Genomic DNA, 20,656 nt, shown 5'->3' on the forward strand with positions numbered 1-20,656 from the left:
CAACAAAATGTCAGGAAAAATCTCCCCTCTCAAATCCTGACATGGGTACAATATGTGAAGCCCTTTTCTGGTGTCCCCCGCCGTGACATTGCTGGAATATTGCAAATGGCGGCGTAAAACTAAACTCACTCACTATTTCTCATATAGTTATTGCCATTCTCCAGGCATTCTCACAAGGTTTAGTCGCCTTAGAGACAGATCAGTGAACAAGGGCGACACACTCAATACAGGCAGTGTGAAGTGTGACTCCATAGCATACGGCCAGAGCGCTGCTCGTGAGGACAGTTTGTCGTTACCGTGCCTTCCAACATTGTACGTTCCACTTGATATTATTCCAACCACGTCCGAAAAATATTTAACCAATTCTCACGAACAAAACGAAATGTTTTTTATTGCTTCTCTTGACATTTTTCACCAAGCGTCAAACATCAAAGGTCAAATCGTAAGGAAAACATAGTTTTACAATTCAATTTACTGCAATTTCGATCAAAACCAAAATATGATTCACTGAAACATTGCACAACAAAGATCACAAGTATGATAATAATTTAGCTCCCAATAGAGCAGCGTCATACAAAACCAAAATAAATTTTAAAAAAATGAATTTCTGAACCTTTGCACATGGAAATATTGATAAAAATGATATTAATTCAACACCGAATAGAAATATACGAGCAATATTAGAAAACTGGATGATTGTTATATCCTTAACAAAGAAGAATGTCAAATCAAAAACAAGCATACAGTTTTTGATATTTCTACAGCTATAAATAGCAAGTTTCTGTGAAGAAACGTAAAACTTCAAAGGCATAAATCAATCATTCAATGACCTCTATATAATGACACCAATATATTTCAATCAAATACAGATAGACAGACGAAACAAGGTCAACATATCTGCAAGAACATACTAACTATGAAGTAGAACTGGTAATAAGACGTTTAAATATTTCAAATTCACAGATCGGATACAACACTTAAAATAGCACAAAAATCAGCCGAAACACGGTTACAAGATGTGTGTCTGGTCCAGACTTGCAATATAAATATATATATAGTCACAACTGTTCAATCGACTCTGCTTTCAGCAGATATGTCTTCTGGATATGGAAAATATTTTGTCACTTCTATTTAATAAAAGTTAAAATTCAAAGAACGATAAAAACAATCAAATTCAGCACAGAATATAAGCCACTACACCCCAAGTCGTATTGATAAAAATACGTTGCGTATTATAAATTCACAGGCCTTTTATAACACGGAAAGAAGTACAAACCATCTGCCATAAATAATGAACCATTACTGACAAACGTGAGTATTTCAAAGTTACAGAGATGTAAACAAAATGAACGTTAGACAATTCACAACCTGGGCACAAGAGTGCATCAAACGGCCCCGGACCAGGACGGCTGTGTGTGACGACATATGCTGAGAACAATCACATTCGGCCACATCACTTCCGGAATGACCAACGTCAACCAGTAACGTACTTGCGGTTTAGGGGTCGCGTAACTGCCCAGCCCATACGAAACCGCTTGCGTACTGCCCATCTTCGTACAGAAGGTCCCTATGTTGGGCCGATTCTGACACAGGTAAACCAAGGGAACGTCTACGATGGGCACAACTGCACCTACAGATCGCTAAATATCATGCATATTGCTGGTATTGACGCTATAGAGTGGCCATCGAGATCACCTGAGCTCATTCCCATCGAGCAATGCGTACAGGATGCCCTTGGAAGAAGCTTTCGTGCCTTGAGACGTCAATTTCAGAATGGTCAAGAGCTGGGCGCCATGTTGGTATAGCAATGGCAATTCTGTGTTTACGGGTGTTAGGCATTCAATGAGACAACGTTGCCTTGCTAGATCCTTTACCGGTGGCTAGTCCATTGAAATGAAAAATTGACCCCATCGTGCTACTGTTGACTGTGGCGGGTGCACCAAGCCCACATTAACGCTTATTTCTGTTTTAGTGTACCCTCATTACGTCCATAAACACGATTTATCCACCAGCAACACATTTTGTTCTACGTGGGTATGTTTGGGCCATAAAGTAAAACATGGGACATTTTGTGCAGCATATCTACCATACCACACCGACAAATAAGTGGTGTTGATGAACGTTGCTTTTTCAAATTCAAAGAGGATATACAACAATCGAATTTAGGACAAAATATTTGCCACAACACCCAACAATTAAGTATTATTGATAAGAAGATATAATAGAGAATAAATGCACAAAACATGTGCCATAAAAATTGAGTTGATAAACGTTGCCTTTTTCAAATTGACAGATCCTGTATAATAATCAAAATTAGCGCAAGATATACTGCACAAACAAACGTCACACTTGGGTGAATGAATCATATTGAAAATTTGTATAAAATATTGGCGATAACCATATAAATATTGATAAACGTTGCCTATTTCAAATTACAGACCTAATAAAGCATTGGAATTTAGCACACTTACAACTGAGTAAAATTGATACAGAGACCCAATAAAGAAATCAAGATAGCACAAAATGTCTGCCATAACAGCAATTAACTTGTGTTGATAAACGGTTCCTGTTTCAAACTGACGGACTCGATATAACAATCAAAAGTTGTGCAAAATGTAAACAATTAAGTATAGACATGGTATAACAAAGAAAAACGGGGGGAAATATCTGCCCTAAACAACTCTAAGTATGTAATATTAATAAACGTTGCCTATTTCAAATTACAGACTCCATAAAACAGTTAGCACACTTACAACTGAGTAAAACTGATAAACGTTGGATATTTTACTACGGAGACCCAATAAAAAACCATTAAGCAACAATGTCTGCATTACACGATAACAACTAAGCACCACTGATAAACTTGCGGATTCCAAATTCACAGACCCGATATAACATTCAAAACTAGCACAGAATATGTGCCGTTACACGCCAACACTAAAGTAGCATTACTAATAAAGGGTTGCATATTTTGAATTCACAGATCCCTTACAACAGGAAAGATGGCGCAAAATATCTGCCATAAAGAACTCTAACAATTAAGTAACACTGATAAACGGTGCGTATTTAAGATTGACAGGCGAGATATAGCAATGAAATTTAGCGCAAAATATCTGTCATAAAAAATTCTAACAATTAAGTAAGATTGATAATTGATTGATATTTCAGGTTGACAGGCGAGATATAGCAATGAAATTTAGCGCAAAATATCTGTCATAAAGAATTCTAACAATTAAGTAAGATTGATAATTGATTGATATTTCAGGTTGACAGGCGAGATATAGCAATGAAATTTAGCGCAAAATATCTGTCATAAAGAATTCTAACAATTAAGTAAGATTGATAATTGATCGATATTTCAGGTTGACAGGCGAGATATAGCAATGAAATTTAGCGCAAAATATCTGTCATCAAAATTCTAAAATTAAGTAAGATTGATAATTGATTGATATTTCAAGTTGACAGAGATATAGCAATGAAATTTAGAAAATATCTGTCATAAAAATTCTAACAATTAAGTAAGATTGATAATTGATTGATATTTCAGGTTGACAGGCGAGATATAGCAATGAAATTTAGCGCAAAATATCTGTCATAAAAATTCTAACAATTAAGTAAGATTGATAATTGATTGATATTTCAGGTTGACAGGCGAGATATAGCAATATCTGTCATAAAGAATTCTAACAATTAAGTAAGATTGATAATTGATCGATATTTCAGGTTGACAGGCGAGATATAGCAATGAAATTTAGCGCAAAATATCTGTCATAAAGAATTCTAACAATTAAGTAAGATTGATAATTGATTGATATTTCAGGTTGACAGGCGAGATATAGCAATGAAATTTAGCGCAAAATATCTGTCATAAAGAATTCTAACAATTAAGTAAGATTGATAATTGATTGATATTTCAGGTTGACAGGCGAGATATAGCAATGAAATTTAGCACAAAATATCTGTCATAATACACAATCCATTAAGTGCCATTGATAAACGTTTCGTATTTATATAATTCATAGGCCAAATATAACAAGCGAAGTTAGCACAGAATGTTTTTGATAACACACCAACATTTAAGTGATATTGATAGTAAAACGTATTTCGAATTCACAGATCTGTTATATCAAGGAAACCAAGCAGAAAAGATGTACCATAAACCCTCCAACTAATAATTAAGATTACAATATAATCCATTTGAAACCTTGAAATGTGCTCACAAGCATACACTGTGCGAATCACTGAACTCTGACTTGAAGAGAATCGCTCTCATGGGCGGAAGGACAGTCGTCTTCTCCGTCGCATCTCAAGCCAGTTGACGAGTCTACCAGCGTCAAGAAGAACCACTCCGACAAACCCGAGGACACAGAGGACGACTCCAGTCTGTCCGATTGCTTTGGCAGATGGCCGATCGTCTTTAGCCGATGTCTTCGTATGTTTGTAGCTCGAGAGTGTCTTCTTCTCCAAAAGAAGTGACTTGATAAGCTTATTCACTTCTTCCACAGGAGGACCGTCAGATGGAACCCAAACACATATTCCGCTTTTCTGTTCACAGTCTGGGCCTGTTATAACATTGAAAATGAATGCACGTCACAGACACGTTATACGTCATCCAAGCCCAAGGTCAGCCATCTGACGAAAGAGAGTGACCTTCCCACATGTCACGGTTATTTGTAGGGTATGGTTTAGATTTAAAAAAAATAATAATAAAAGATAAGGACATCTGACTTTCTGTTTCACAGGTATAACACATATTGTATATGTTTTACCAAAACGTAGGAAACTTTCTCGGTGTTAAAACTGTTTTGTGAAGGTTGGTTGAGGTTTTTCTGAGGCATTCAAAAAATGTATTTGGATTGCATCCGTTTTCTCATGTAGATCAAACATGCATTGTCGCCTCATTGCTACCCAGAATAATCCAAAGAACAAATACAATTCTAAATATAGAGTTTATTCAACAACATATATCCCTCCATCCTCGCTAATCTCCCGGGTAGACGTTTCGATCGGGCTCCCCCCCTGGATGCATCTACGGCTCTGTCCGATAATTTTATTACCTCACTTTGCAGGTCCGCCTTCTCACAGTAGCCAATTAGATAAGACGTTACAACCGAACTTGCCAGCGTCAACAAAGAGAACCGTTGAAGCCGCGAAGGTTTGTTCGCTGTGCGACTCAGATTTAGGGAAAACTGATACAGACAAATTGACGGGTCTAAAACCTTAAAAAATACAATTATGCAAGAACTCGTTCTACCTCTTTCAAAAGTACCTCTGCAAAAATGTGTTGCCAAGTTTAATCGGTTAGGTAAAAAGAACGAAAGTGAGTTCTGATAGAAGCCTTGTGATTGGTACGCTCAACTTCCCAACGTAGACACCTGATTAGATAAAAAGACAACAAAGAGAGATAATAAAATTATCGGGCTGAGCCGTAGATGCATCCTAGTATAGTGGAGATTTATCGGAAAGTATACCCTGAACATTATCGAGGATGATATCCCTCGTACCAGATGTTAAAATGAAATGAGTAAATTCATATTATTTTCTGTTCTGTGGGATTCTGGGACTTTTGTACTTACATATGTTTTCCACGATTTGTACATCTGTAGTTTGTCCGTTAGAGGATGATGATGTTGTGTCTGATCTTTCAGCAGATGTTGTTTGAACAGGTGTCCCACCAGATGTTGTTTGGGCAGATGTCACACCGGATGGTGTTTGGGCAGTGTTTGGGCAGATGTCACACCGGATGGTGTTGGTTGTCAGGTGTCTCACACGGATGGTGTTTGGGCAGTTGTCACTCCGGTCACGATGTTGTTTGGGCAGTTGTCACACCGGACGATGTTTGGGCAGGTGACGATGTTGGGGCAGATGTCACAGCGGATGTTGTTTGGGCAGGTGTCTCACCAGATGTTGTTTGGGCAGTTGTCACTCCGGACGATGTTTGGGCAGATGTCACACAAGATGTTGGGGCAGGTTGTGCTGGAATAGATGCAGATGCATTCTTAGTAGTTGATGATGATACTGATCATGACTTACTGCAAGGACACGTTCTCACAGAACTGGCGTTTCCATTGCGCTGTAAAGTGATGCCTGTTGCTATTACTGTGATCAAAATTGTTTGATGACTTCGATAACAGTTGTTACCAAATAGATTCTTTTCTGACAACTCGTAAATGTGCTAAGAAATACATCTCTGTGGAGTAACGACGCTTTGTGTAGTATTTCATTGCAGGTTACCCAGAACAATCTGTCATCACATTCCAGGGGCCCTTGACTGAGTGTATCCCCAGCCCCATGCTGCTGGGCATCAGAACGAGTTTGGTTCAGAAATATGAAGTACTTGCATTTTGAGACTATAACGGGCAGAAAGGTGCCCCCTATGTTTCCACCACGTGTCTGGAATGACATTCCAGACCTATGCTGTATGGCGTGGCGTGGCAGTAAACATTAGAATGAATACGAGTCAGTAGACATTAATATTCATCGGTATTCTGTAGAAGGAATAAAGCTGAAAACCTCTGTAATGTGTACAGGATCTGTCTATTTTACATTAATACATGAAAGCCAATAAACGCTATGAAAAACTATGAAAAACAATGAAAAAAATACTTTTTATTCTTTTGTCAAAAATTCCTTTTACAAAATAGGACTTTTTTATCGGAAGACTTATTTTCCTAGGCATATTTGGGACTTTTTTCCCAGGACTTTTTACCGCACACCTGGTGTCAGGCTTAGTTACCAGCTGGATTGTTTGCATGTTACCGTAACCCATGTTTGCATGTTACCGTAACCAAACGTCTTTGATTTACAGGCTGCCGTCATGTAGCTGCAACATTGCTGTGTTCGGCGTAAAAGAACATACACAACGACAATGTCATATCACATGGATTACTTACAACAATGTTTTTTATGGATCCAAATACACCCATGTGACGTGGCATCTGTAAGAAAAATGTCATAGCAATAATTGACATCTTGTTGTGTTATTTGTTCACTTTATCTACAACAGTTAAGAAAAAGCGGATGTTTGAGTGTCTATATGCGCAATACAGTACGATTGCAGTGCGAGACTATTTTCAATTTAACAAAATGCATTCGTCAGAGAAATAATGCACACTTTTAAAAAAGTAACGCTCAGGCGTTTTCAGCAGTTCCTTTCCATATCATTTCCATATATTTCATTAAGAAAAATCCTATGTTTGAATCACGTTAATCATGTCATGGTTGTGCATTAGGCACATACGCATCCCAAAATGTGCTTTTAAGCGTTTGTCATAATAAATGAAACCAATACATGAAAAGAGCATACAGAAAAGGTTTTAAGCGTAATGCACGTGCAATGTGTCGGACACATGAGTAGAGACATTGACTATAAAAGGCCAAACCAAATGCATCATTTCATTACGAAATCTACGTCACCGATTTGTTACAGAAACGGACACTGCAGGACAGGTGCCTGGTCCTCGAAACATTTCCGACAAAACCTTCAGAAATCGTTTGAGAGAAGTGGGAAATCGAGCATATCGACCAAAAGTTGGACCTGTCCTGACACGACTACACCGACAACGACGTGTCCAATGATGCAACAGGGTACAGACATGGAACCTGGGGAAGGCATGGAACGAGTTTGGTTCAGCGACGAATCGCGTTTCCTCCTGCAACGACGGGAAGGACGACAACGTGTCTATCGACGGCAACACGAACGTTTTGCACTGAACTGCTTTCGACAGGTAGAAAGATTTGGTAGAGAAAGCGTCATGGCGTGGGGAGCCATGTCCTACACGGATAGATTAGAGCTGGTGGTGGCTCAAGGCAATCTTACAGCAAATCGCTACATCGACCAAATCCTGCGACCTCACCCCCTCCCACTTTCTTAACCGCTAGAGGGAGCTGTTTCAACACGACAAAGCTCGACCCAACATGGATCTTGTAATAGGTGCCTATCTCGCCAGTGAAAACGTCAATGTCATCCCCTGGCCTTCCAAATCGCCTGATCTGAACCCAATCACATCTATTGGACGAACTTGATCGACGCGTCCGTAGCGTCAGCATCGCCCTCAGACACTTGCAGAAGGCGAAGGAATGGCGAAGAATTCCCCAAGCCCAAACCCGACGACTTGTGCAATCCATTCCAAGGCGGTGTCGAGCAGCGACTGCTGTCACCAGGTATTCTGAACGCCCCCTTGTGTCCACACACGTACAGTGAGTGAACTGAATTAATGCTGACAATGACAACAATACATATGTTCACCCGTGTGTCGAATTGCTTGATTTATGTTCAAGTTTTATCGACTAATGTACACTTAAATACGTTTAATACATTTTCCTTATTTTTTGGCCTATGCGTTTTTTTAAGAGTGTACGTTGGTGCTGAAGTATACCATTGTGAATTTGTCATTTGGAATAATCCAATCTCCAAATTCATCAGTGGGACGAGTGTGTGTTTGCTGATTAAGGCAACACGTGGTATCAAATAGAAATATATTTTCCTCGCACAAATCGTAAATTTGCCAAGAAATACGTTTCTGTGGGGTAACCGCGCTTTGTGTAGTACTATATTGCAGATTACTGCAATCCGTCATTACATTCCAATCACCCTTGATTGAGTGTATCCACAGCACCATATTGCCGGTCGTCAGAGGTGACCAAATGGACGGCATCAGGCTTAGTGACTAACTGGCTTTTTTGCGTTTAACTGCAACCCAATGTCTTGTTGCTCATTATATCGACCACTATATAATGTGGTCAACATTTGATTTACAGGATGCTGTCATACAACGGAGTTCTGAGTACGGCGTTAACCAAAATACACACGAAAAAACAATCACATATAACAGATTACTCACCACAGTAGTCGTCACGGATCCAAATACGCTTATCTGGCGGGCCACCTGTAACAACAATGCAACAAAGCAGTGTTTGACATCTTGTGTTATTTGTTCACTTTTCCCTACAGACGTTCAGAACAAGCGTATACATCAGTATCTCTGTGTACAATACAGTTCGATTGCAGTTCGAGACCATTTTCAATTTAATAAAATGTAATTGTCAAAGAAATAATACGTCCGTGCTGAAGTATACAATTGTGAATTTGTCACTAGCAACAAACCAATATCGAAATTCCATAGTTGTAGGAGTGTGTGTCTCTTGATAAAAGCATCACCAATTATCATACCAGATTTCGATGTGCGAGCTGCATACCCCCTGACGGGTATTTTTTTGTATTTGTTACCAGAATGAACCGATAAGCAGACACAATCGATCCTCAAATGTATATTGTTGAACTCATTTGTAAACAATGAGTCAAACAACGGGCGATGGGGTAGCGTCACACCCGGTTTGATTTCCCAGATGGTTGATAAAAGCATCACCAATTATTATACCAGTTCTAGGGCGGCGCTTTAATATTCTAGAACAGGTCTGACAATCTAGTGAACAATGATCAATGAAGTTAAGTTGCGAAAATTGTCAACCGAGTGACCAGGTCTGGGTGGATTTGTTTTCGTTTAAAGCCGCGCTCAGCAATATTCCGGCTTTGTGGGGACTCTTAAAGAGCAACCTCCTCGTGGTGAGTGCTGGGTAACGCTAGTAGTTCTTCACCCGAGTGGGCGATGGTGTAGCCTAGTGGTTAAAGCTTTCGCTCGACACGCCGAAGACCCGGGTTCGATTCCCCACATGGGCACAATGTGTGCAACCCATTTCTGTTGTCACCCGCCGTGATATGGCTGGAATATTGCTAAAAGCGGCGTAAACCATACTCACTCACTCTTCCCCCGAGTGGACCCGGCGTAGAATAGGTCCTCAACGCCCGATTGCTGGTCGTTAGAGGTTACTAAATTGATTAACTTGTTTGCCGTGGTGTCTTTGAACTGAACTTTATTTCTCTCAAGGCTACATACATAGCATAATGAGGGTTTACGGAGGTCATGCAAAGTAAGTAATGGCGACATAAAGTCTATTTAAATTGCATAATATAGAGCGACAAAAGGTTGACAGTTTAATCAAGTCCGAGACATTTTTACTTTGAAATAAATTTATCATTTTAAATACAGATGGTCTCTTGATGCTCAGTGTTTGAAGTAGTTTCTTCCTCAGATCTTTGAAATAATTACAATTAAACAAGTAGTGGTATTCATCTCCAATATCATTTGAAACACATAGGGTACATTTTCTATCAAAAATATCGGTTTTGTGCCATCTACCAGTCTCAATCGGTAATCGATGACATGATAATCTAAACAATGTTAAAACAATTTTATGTTAATCAGGTAAATGTTGTACATAGAATTCAATGTCAGTATTAAGTCGGTGTCGCTGGAGCACGGGATTTGGTGAGTGAGGGCACTGGTTCCAGTGATAGCATTCCTTTGCCCAATACACTACTTACCCGTGGAAATCCGGGTTAGAATTGGTCTTCAGCAACCCATGCTTGTCGTAAGAGGCGACTAACGGGATCGGATGGTCAGACTCGCTGACTTGGTTGACACATGTCATCGTTTCACAATTGCGTAGATCGATGCTCATGCTGCTTATCACTGGATTGTCTGGCCCAGACTCGATTACTTACAGATCGTGCAGCTGGAATATTGCTGAGTGCAGTGTTAAACCAAAAAAAACCCACTCTATTTTCATTGCTCTATCACTGTTTGGCTTGGCTTTTGGACACATTATTGACCTTATTGTGTTTAGGGGCAGAGGGGGTTCTTCTGTTTTAATGAGGGAGGGAGTGATCCACAGCTATGTACAATTGAACAGTAACCTGCAGGCTGTTACCGTCCGACTTGCATTATACCTGGAGTTTACATTGTGCTCTCTCTTTGTATGTTTTGCCTTCTTTCAGTCTCCAGCAGTCGGATGTTCTGACATTGTATAGCAAATTAACTAAACCATCATGAGTGATTTAAATGGCCACAACCCACTCTAGGGAGGCACATACACAAAATCTAAGGGCAAAGTCCTCGAGGAATCTATTACCAATTTATAATATCAAACGAGCTTTCCCTTTCATATCAAGTTTATGTCCCGAGTGAAATAATGTTGCTTTGTCACGAGCTTTAGCGAAGGTTGAAATAATTCTGCTTTGTCACGAGCTTTAGCGAGTGACAAAACAAAATTATTTCATGAGGGACATAAACTTGATATGAAAGGGGAACGAGTTTTGTATCCTATTTATTACCCACGTTCTAAACAATGAAAATATCGTTAAAATAAAGCAATATTTTGTTTTCCTATATAGAACCGCACAGTGCGGTTTAATACATCATATTGGTGATTGGAATGTCAACCGCTTCACTCCAGGAAAATGTATGCTGTATAGAGGCAATGTAGTTCCTTTAAAGGTCACATGCAACCAAAAAATCAAACATAATTAAAACACAATTATCACTTATTCGTGACATATGATATACATTGCTGGTTATGAAAAAACATATAAACAAAATTATAAGCGTACAATCGCAAATCAAAAGTGCAATATTGTGAACTTCGGTTTACTTCCCAAGAAACGAAGCAGCCGGGATACCGAACCCAGTCAGAGCGGGTGGGTGTGCACTCAAGTGTAACGGCTGGTTCATTTGCATATGCCCTCACGGCTTATTGTGTGTGTATATGTAGAGATGTTGGGTTTTGTAAATACATGCTCATTTTTTGTGTATAACATTTTGCAATCAACAGACATCATAACATGTCATGTGTTCAACTATCACACCTGCCTGTCTGTGTAATTACATAATGTGACAGAGACCGAACTCGGGCCATAAATCAATGCATTTTGTTTATGGTGTATAGCCTGATTGGTGTTAAGTTCAAATTGCATGTGGTCAGTGATAGCAGATGTGTATTGAATATTGTCATTAGCAGACAGGCAGGCAGACACACAGATGTCAATAAAACAAGACATTGAGTTTTGTCTGTGACAACGACATATCTATATCACAGTTAGAAATTCTGTACAACGCTAGATAATGACATTGCTTTTAAGTATCGAACTGAGAAAGTGACTCGGTAAGAGGAACGTGTGGTGAAATTATATAAACAGTTAATTTACTGTCACAACATATAAAAACCTCGCGCCTGTGAGATATCAACAAAACATTAGAAAATAGCTCACACCAAAGCCTTCACCGAGTATTCACCGGACAACCCGCTTCCAAGTTGCGCGAACCTATTTCACTGCGTACGTGCTATGAGCGCAGCCCAGCTGTTGAAACCCGTTTTCCCCAGAAAAGTCTGGGGAAAATTAGTGAAACGTTTGAACTCCGATTTCGCGCGGTTTTTTTCATCGCGTTATTTTTCAACTTTATAAGTTGAATTTGCATTTTTGACGATTTGTTTCGGTAAGTCCATACCGAAAGGTATCAGAATCTGCAAAGTTGTGTTTTACGTTGCATGTGACCTTAAACAGAATCAAGTCGAAATCAAACTTTTAGTCTTTAAATTAGGGATTTGGTTTCAAAGGCAATAATGTAATTCATCAAAACACTTGTAAAGTGTAAACATTTTGAACTTAACTACGTGACTACGTGAACGTCAGTCGGCCATCACTGTTGGGCTATAGTTGTTATGTTCACAAACAAGCAGATAAAGGAAGCAATGAGCGGCACACACAACAGAAGCCGAATGTGAATAACAGGGAACTGTATGTCTCAAATAGTTGTGGTTAAAGTTCTTCATCGGAGGACGAGTCACTGTAAAAATTACGGCAACGCTTGGCGGAGGACGCCAGTGACGCCTGCACATCTCGGCTTGGAACTCCAACCTGTCGAGATTCGATGTTTACGTTGAAGGCTCCACCGTAAATAGGGCCTGAAAACACACTGCCTACAACCTCGAATGAAGAGGATTTCAAGCTATTGTGTTCTGACTCTGAGAAGTGTTTTAACCCATACATGAGAAACCACGGTAGGCATGACAGTGGCAGTAGAACACGTGTTTTGTGCCGGAGGACAAGACATTGTGTACGCGGCTGACAGTGGCAGTGATCGAGATACAAAAGCGTCGTTCATCTTTTGATGTTCTGTGTTAGAAACTCCCTGTGCAGTCCTGACAACATACATGCTGAAGGTATTCAAAGTCCTGATAATATTTACAACTCTTCCAACCAGTTGTCCGTCAATTTTGACCAAATCAGTTACTTTTACGGGCGCCGCCATATTTGTTGACACTCACGATTGACCTAGTAGACGTATTTGTTTACATATTTAGATTGTTTTATTTTCGTTTTTATGTACATAAACTTGAGTTATTAAAGGTTTGTAAACCTATGCTTGTAACCACACTGTAAATAGATTGTATTTCATTTCAACGATGTGTTCTCGTTTTATATGCTCTCAGAAGGTGTGAAACCTTCTGAATGAAAATCATGAATGGAATGAGTGATGAAAGTAAACTAGCGTCCAACAGAAACGCCACCAAACAGTTTTCTTTACTAAAACACATCAAAAGCAAAGTATGGTAACAAGAAGTGTTGTATTATAAAACACAACCATTCAGCAACAGTTCTTGAAACTTTTCAGTTAGAAAAACGAAACAGTTCGTGTTCTGAAGGCACATGGACGACACAGGGGTGAAGTGTCCAGTATTCGATCGCCAGCGCTTATTCGTCTTTAAGGTATTTAACTGTCCTGAACAACACAGATGATTCAGTATCGTGTGTGGCCACCCCTAGCACTTATGCACGCTCTAACGCGGCGTCGAACTGAGTATGTGAGCCTTCTGACGTCATCATTAGGGATTCGGCGCCATTCCTCTTGCAGGGCAACTGCCAAAGCGTCCCAAGTCAATGGCGACTGTTGACATTTACGAATACGTTGCCCCAGTTGGTCCCAGAGGTGTTCGATTGGAGACAGATCGGGTGATCTCGCTGGCCACTGTAGCAGGTTAACGTTGATGTTGTTAGTGTTGAGGAAGTCACTAGTGATCCGAGCTGTGTGAGGTGTGGTGTTGTCCTGTTGAAACAGAGTCCTTGGGTGACGATGCAGGTCGGGCGGCACCACAGGCCGTAAAATCTCGTCGATGTAACAGCGTGCGGTGAGATTACCGTTGATGATGACGAGATCTGTCTTCTGGTCCCCACAAATTTCGCCCCAGACCATAACGCTTCCACCGCCGTAATGCTCCACTTCTTGGATGCAAGCAGGTGCCGTCCGTTCGCCCCGACGTCGGTAGATTCGAACACGACCATCAGATTTGAAGAGCTGGAACCTGCTCTCGTCACTGAAGAGCACTCTTCGCCAGTTTCGCTGCTGCCACTAAATTACGGTCCTGGCCCACCTCAATTTGACACGTCGGTGTCGGAGCGATTACGTCATGCCCTTGAAAGGTCGATAGTCACGAATACCATGCTGACGGAGTCGTCTTGCCACGGTCTGTCTGCTGACTGCATGTCCAAGGCTATTGACGTCACAGTGAGGAAGCAGTATCTCAGATGAAGCACACGTAAATATCGATCTTCCTGTGGGGTCGTGACCTTGGGTCTGCCACTCCTGGGTCTGTCAGCAGTACTGCCAGCAGTCTGTCTGTGACGTGTGCCAAGTCTGGCGATGGTGGACCTGCAGCATCCCATGATCCTGGCCACGTGCTCCTGTGTTGCGCCCATCTGAAGCATACCAATTGCTCTTTCCCTCTGTTCTTTGGTCAAACGAGGCATGTTGGCTGCTTTCGTTGGCTGCAATCGTGTCACATGATGAGAGAGAACAAATCTAGTCAGGTTTTATACCCTCATGTCATACGGTTAACTTTGTGCACAATTTCCATTTTTTCTGTGCGAATTCATTTAACTCACCAATCATCAAAATCTCGTGCACTTGTTCACTGGGGATAGACAGGTTGTATTCGAGGGATGTGTTTTCAGCCGTTTTTTAGCAGATTGGCAATTATTTTGACAATTTATGATAATTTTTATTTTGGTGGCGTTTCTTTTGGAGTGAGTGAGTGAGTTAATATTTAAGTAAGAGCACTATTTGGACAACACAATATAAAAGCAGGCTATAGATCGCCAACAACTGAAGGTAGATCACCATACTAGGGACCATGGGGACTTACAGTGCCTTTGCTACCTGCATGGACCCTAGCTGGATTTATATCAACTCTTCAGCCATTGGTGATTGTAGTCAAACCTAGCCAAAATTAAATGAAAAAAATACTACATTTAAAAGGCTGGTAAATTTATATTTCCTTTGAATGTTTCGGGACCCTCTCAGGAGGACAATAATTTCACAATACTTCAACCCCCTTTGAGGGTACAGCCACTAACAATCTCAGTTACTAATCTAAACTACCAATAATAAAATATTTAGCTATTTACAAATCAGTCAACAAATCTAATTCTTTTAAAAATTCAACTATTAAATGATAATTAACATTATAAAAAAGATCCTTCAATGTTTTGACATTGAAATACTTATCCCTTGTGATGGAATATTCAACACAGTCAAGCAGGACATGCTTGACTGTGATTCTTTCATCACAAGGGATGCAAAACGGAGGATCTTCGCCTTTCAGTAAATATTCGTGAGTATATCTAGTGTGGCCAATGCAACATCGTCGCATAATAACCTCTTCAAATCTGGATTGACAACCCAAGTAGGTGTAACCAATATAAGGTTTTATTTCATGTAATTTATTGATACCTACTTGGGTGTCCCACTTCTTCTGCATCAGATCACGGATGTAGGTTCTAAAGCTAGCCTTGTAATCAGAGTATGGGATAAGAAGTGGTGTCACAGATTTGTTGAGTGCTGCCTTGGCAGCAAGATCGGCCATTGTGTTCCCAGAAATGCCAACACGGCTGAGTAACCAACAAAAGACGATGTCGCATTGGCCAGTAGCAAGCTCATTATACAATTCAATAATTTCAATTAAAAGTGGATGTTTACAAGAGAGATTTTTGATAGCCTGAAGTCACGAAAGAGAATCGAAAAAAAAGATTATGTATTGTTTATATTTACGGTGTTTATTAATATATTTAAGAGCTGTTAATATGGCATTAGCTTCTGCTGTGAAAATAGAGCTGTTATTGGGCAATCGAGAAGATAATGTTTAGGATCCTATGACAGTGGCACTTGCTACCGCTCCACCATCCTTGGACCCATCTGTAAATAAGGATTTATATGTATTATATTTATTTCTTAATTGACTAAATTCTTGTATATATTGTAATTCATAAGTTTCGAATTTTTTAAATGTGGTCAATGTTAAGTTAACTTGGGGCCTAACCAATTGCCAAGGAGGAGAAGAAAGAAGACGGGAAGGAAATATATTTTCCAGCTCAATGCCGGCAGCAGAAATGAATGGTTTAATTCTTAAACCAAGAGGTGGAACAAGAGAAGGCTTTTTGTTGTAAAAATCCTCATAAAGAGGATTAAAAACACAGTTAAATGCAGGGTTAGACTCAATAGAATAAGGTGTGCACATTAAATGAAACCACGAGAACAAGAAGGGCTGGTTTCTACGGTAGTCTAAGTTAACGCTCATCACGGAACGCACGTGCATTTGTGTCACTATTCCAACTACTGCGCGTACCCCCTTGTAATACAAACCAACAATAGCGATTTGAAACTATGATCGTTTGTTAAACAACTTTTATCATAAGTTGAATAAAATTCTGAGATTTAAGATTCAGTTGGCAAAGTAAAATCATGAGGATTCGCAATCTTAATTGCACTTTATGTGATTTACGTTTTTGTTAAAGTGAAATTCATCGGTACGTTTTCACTGCAAACAGACTATACGTCGTGTTAAATTATCCCTCAGTATATTGTTAAATTGCATTCCAATCCGTCCAACCCAGCTTATGAGTCAGTGTTTCACCCACAGTATAGAAAAATACTAAACTAGTTCCACCACTTGGTATTCGGTTCAAACCACACATTACACCTGCCAACATTGATATTGATATTATCTCTAAATTATAACTTTATCCTACTCCTCCTTCGCAGTTACTCAGGTCAAACGTAGACCATACTCTAAATCAGACACAAATAAGCTGGTTTTTTTAAACAGGAATATCAACAAGAACTATGGATATCATCGTTCTGTATTTACGGATGGGCCCAAGGATGCTGGCAATGTTTCATGTGTCACTGACATTGGATCCAAAATAATATCTTTCAGGATACCAGAAACTAGCCCTATCATCGCTGCTGAAGCAAACATTATTCTGACAGCCTTAGAGTTCATTAAGCAGCAATCAATTAGTATACAATTTATCATCTTTTCTGATTCCCTAGAAAATATATTTTTTCAATTATGCAGTGATCTTTCTACTGGCCAATTCAACATCTTTTTTTGTTGGTTCCGAGCCAAGTCGGCATATTCGGCAATACAAGAGCTGATGCTGCATCTAAAGCAGCTCCTAACAAATCAGTCCCTCCCCTGTTGATACCATACAATATCCCTGCCCCATGTTGCTGGTCATCAGAGGTGAGCAGAGGGATACGGCGTCAGGTTTCGTGACTGATTTGCTCGATAGCGCGTTACCGTAACCGAACGTCTTGTTGCTCATTATATCGACCACTATATAATGTGGTAAACATTTGATTTACAGGATGCTGTCATACAGCTGTTTTCTGAGTACGGCGTTTCCCAACATACACACGAAAAAACAATTACATATAACATAGATTGCTCACCAGAAGTATCTCCATCGGTACAAATGTGCCAAGATTGCAGGTTCCAGTCACCTGTAACAACAATGCAACAAAGCAGTGCTTGACATCTTGTGTTATTTGTTCACTTTCACCTACAGACGTTCAGAACAAGCGTATACATCAGTATCTCTGTGTACAATACAGTTCGATTGCAGTTCGTGACCATTTTCAATTTAATAAAATGTAATTGTCAAAGAAATAATACGTCCGTGCTGAAGTATACAATTGTGAATTTGTCACTAGCAATAAACCAATATCGAAATTCCATAGTTGCAGGAGTGTGTTTTCATCGATTGGGTTAAAAACAAGTTGGTACCAACTCTACCAGAGAAGTCTTTTATGGTAATGGACAATGCCCCATACCACAGCGTGCAAGACCCCGACAGTAAAGCCCCGACATCGAACAGTCGAAAAGGTGATATGATTTCATGGCTCGACAAATTTCAGATCGCACGGCCTTCAAAGGCAACGAAGCCTCAGCTATATGAGATCATAAAAACCCACAAAAGTGAACCCTTCTACAAAGTTGACAGTTACATAAAAGGTAAGGGTAACGATATTCTGCGACTTCCATCCTATCACTGTGACCTTAACCCCATTGAAATGATATGGGGTATTGTCAATCACAACTTTAAGATTACGTGACGTAGAGGTTTTGGATAAGGAATTCCTTAACAAAATCACGCCTGAAACTTCGCAAAACTGTGTCAACAAGGTAGCTAACGTCATTGAACAAGGTTACTGATCTCGCGATGGCTTACATCAGGCAACTGTGGCACCACTTGTCATCCCTTTCAGTCGTGACTATGACACTACGACAGACGAGGAACCGACAGATCTCCCGGAATAGATTTTGAGATGTCCCCTGCCATGACTGGCTGTTCCGTTTCTGCGGTTTCACCCCGCCGCGACAGATAACAACTTTTGCGTATTCAATGATGATAGTTTCTTAAACAACTTTTTTGGTGGAGTCCGGAAAATTTTCAAATATAAGAATGCTGTTGGGTATTAGTATTATTTATATTTATGTGGCAATTTTGTACAATGATCAAATTTGCAATTCATCGGTCCGTTTCTGACTCAAACGGACTGTAGTGGTATGGAAGTGTTGTTTCTCATTATTCCAGGAGACAACCTCATGGTGATTTCGACTCAGAATCGAACAACCCAAGCTTTTTGAGAGGAGCGATACGGATGATCAGACGCTTTCTTGTTAATGGCGTGGATCGTAACGGTTGCTCACAAAATTGGAATTTTATCGGAGACAGACTATTCCTAGACAGGAAAGTCGTGACAAAATATCGTTTTGCTGCATACCTTGACAACTGTCAACTGATAGTGACCGTCTAATCTTCATAAACAGCATCATATAGTGACAACAAATTCATAACAGAATAATTATGAAAATGTACCATTTTTAGCCAATTCCTCTTCCACATACTGATTACTATATGGAGACAAAGACTATCAAAGCATAGATGGCGATGTAATTAATGATGGCTGCAAAGGTATGTCCAACATGAGAAACGTTTGTGCTTAATTGTCTAGTTCTTACCTTCCTTCCTTGCACATACATATGCTGCACAGTTGGGCAGTTGATGCCTGACACATTTCAAATCGTCATCATTGTCAGCTGATGCAGTGCCCATCTGTATTAAATTTTCGATAGAAGTATCGGCAGTCGCTCCGGACAGAGTCTGACATCCATTGTCCAATGTAAGACTGCCAATCCAGATGTCCTTGTTATCACATCTGATGGTCAAGAGATTTAGATCAATTTTTGTCATGATCATACATACTGACTATATTTGTGTTGTTGTTGTTGTTGACCTGCCCCTTAATTGGAACACTGAAACGTTTCGAATTCTAGGTATTATACTCTCAGTTGACTATGATAAGATGATAAAAATTAATTATGCAAGTAAATCATATGATATTGAACAAATAATTAAACAATGGATGAAACGAACTATTACTCCATTAGGGAAAATAGCTAAGTCATTACTAATTTCAGAGTTAAATGTCCTTTTTCTTACTCTTCCTAAACGTCCTTAAAAAGCTAAATAGCATTCTGTTTAGTTTCCTTTGGACAACAAGCCAGATAGAATTAAAGGAAATGTTGCTTGTAAACCTGCTGCGGAAGGAGGATTATGAAAGATTAATATATACTGTATATATGCTTACGTTGATGCACTGAAGTTGACATGGGTACGGAAATTAATAAATGCTGATTATGTCAAAAAGTGGAATCACCTGCTACTTACTACTGTTCCAAATTATTACAATTTGACACGTTTTGGAAATCATTATCCACTGGTGTTAGCAAATGATACTCCTAATATGTTTTGGAAAGATGGCGTGGCAACTTTTGCTTAATAAAGCAGTAGCCATAGACCAGCTGCGTATGAAGTGTTCTTACGAGACCCTCTCCTGTATGATACAAATAAAAAAATCCTCACAAAAAATCTTGTTTAGCAAAACGTTTTGTGAAAAGGATATTCCTAATATTGGCTGCTGTTGAATGCCGATGGAGATTTTATGTCTCTTCAACAGTTTTGTGATATTTTTTCAATATTAATGCATTGCTTTATCAAGGATTATTACGATGTATCAATATTTATTCAAAGAGATTGAAACTTGACAAAGGTAACTTTATAGAAGGAGATAGATCACATAATGTATGTATTACTCAATTCCTTTCTTGTAAAAGTGGTTCGAAACAATATTACTATGTTATGACACAGACTGAAGAAAATTTAAAGATAATTGAAAAATAGGAAGAGGAAATATTAGTAAGACAGAACTGGTCAAACATATTTATCAAAGCATTTAAAACTACATCTGATCCAAAGTTAAGATGGATGCAATACAGGCTACCACACAGAATTATACCAGTCAATACATACATCATTTTGGGGGATGTAGAGAAAGTGAATTTTTTTTTTAAGAATCTCTCTCAGTGGATTATGGTGAAATGTTCAAATGCTATCAACATTATATTCCATTGTGTT

The 20,656-nt window shown here is 39.4% G+C and overlaps 2 protein-coding genes across 2 annotated transcripts in view; both read right to left on the reverse strand.

Moving 5' to 3' along the window:
* Positions 1 to 3,718: 3,718 nt before the first annotated feature.
* Positions 3,719 to 14,090, reverse strand: LOC124280992. The gene is made up of 7 exons (XM_046717000.1): positions 13,805 to 14,090; positions 12,697 to 12,801; positions 8,844 to 8,927; positions 6,894 to 6,938; positions 5,810 to 5,976; positions 5,577 to 5,709; positions 3,719 to 4,562 (listed from the first exon to the last, which is right to left on the reverse strand). The coding sequence occupies exons 1-7, from the start codon at positions 14,088 to 14,090 to the stop codon at positions 4,270 to 4,272; spliced, it is 1,113 nt and encodes a 370-aa protein (XP_046572956.1). The 3' UTR covers positions 3,719 to 4,269.
* A 3,237-nt stretch (positions 14,091 to 17,327) lies between these two features.
* The window catches only part of LOC124281022, a 38,805-nt gene continuing 35,476 nt past the window's right edge, over positions 17,328 to 20,656 (reverse strand). The window contains exons 4-5 of the mRNA XM_046717043.1: positions 19,201 to 19,397; positions 17,328 to 17,678 (exon numbers count right to left, since the gene is read on the reverse strand). Of these exons, the coding sequence (XP_046572999.1) occupies positions 17,512 to 17,678; positions 19,201 to 19,397 (364 nt within the window). The 3' untranslated portion in view covers positions 17,328 to 17,511. The remainder of the gene's footprint in view (positions 17,679 to 19,200; positions 19,398 to 20,656) is intronic.

This window comes from Haliotis rubra, unplaced genomic scaffold, assembly GCF_003918875.1.
Source record: "Haliotis rubra isolate DU_JTF1 unplaced genomic scaffold, ASM391887v1 Scf278, whole genome shotgun sequence".
NCBI classification, from domain to species: domain Eukaryota; kingdom Metazoa; phylum Mollusca; class Gastropoda; order Lepetellida; family Haliotidae; genus Haliotis; species Haliotis rubra.

Excerpts from the sequence above, each read along its gene's own strand:
- LOC124280992 (XM_046717000.1), bottom strand. The coding sequence starts at position 14,090 with ATGGTCTGGGGCGAAATTTGTGGGGACCAGAAGACAGATCTCGTCATC. Across the intron at positions 12,802-13,804 it reads CTGGGACCAACTGGGGCAAC|GCCCTATTTACGGTGGAGCC; the intron begins GTATTCGTAAAT and ends GTGTGTTTTCAG. Across the intron at positions 6,939-8,843 it reads GATCCGTGACGACTACTGTG|ATGCCACGTCACATGGGTGT; the intron begins GTGAGTAATCTG and ends TTTTTCTTACAG.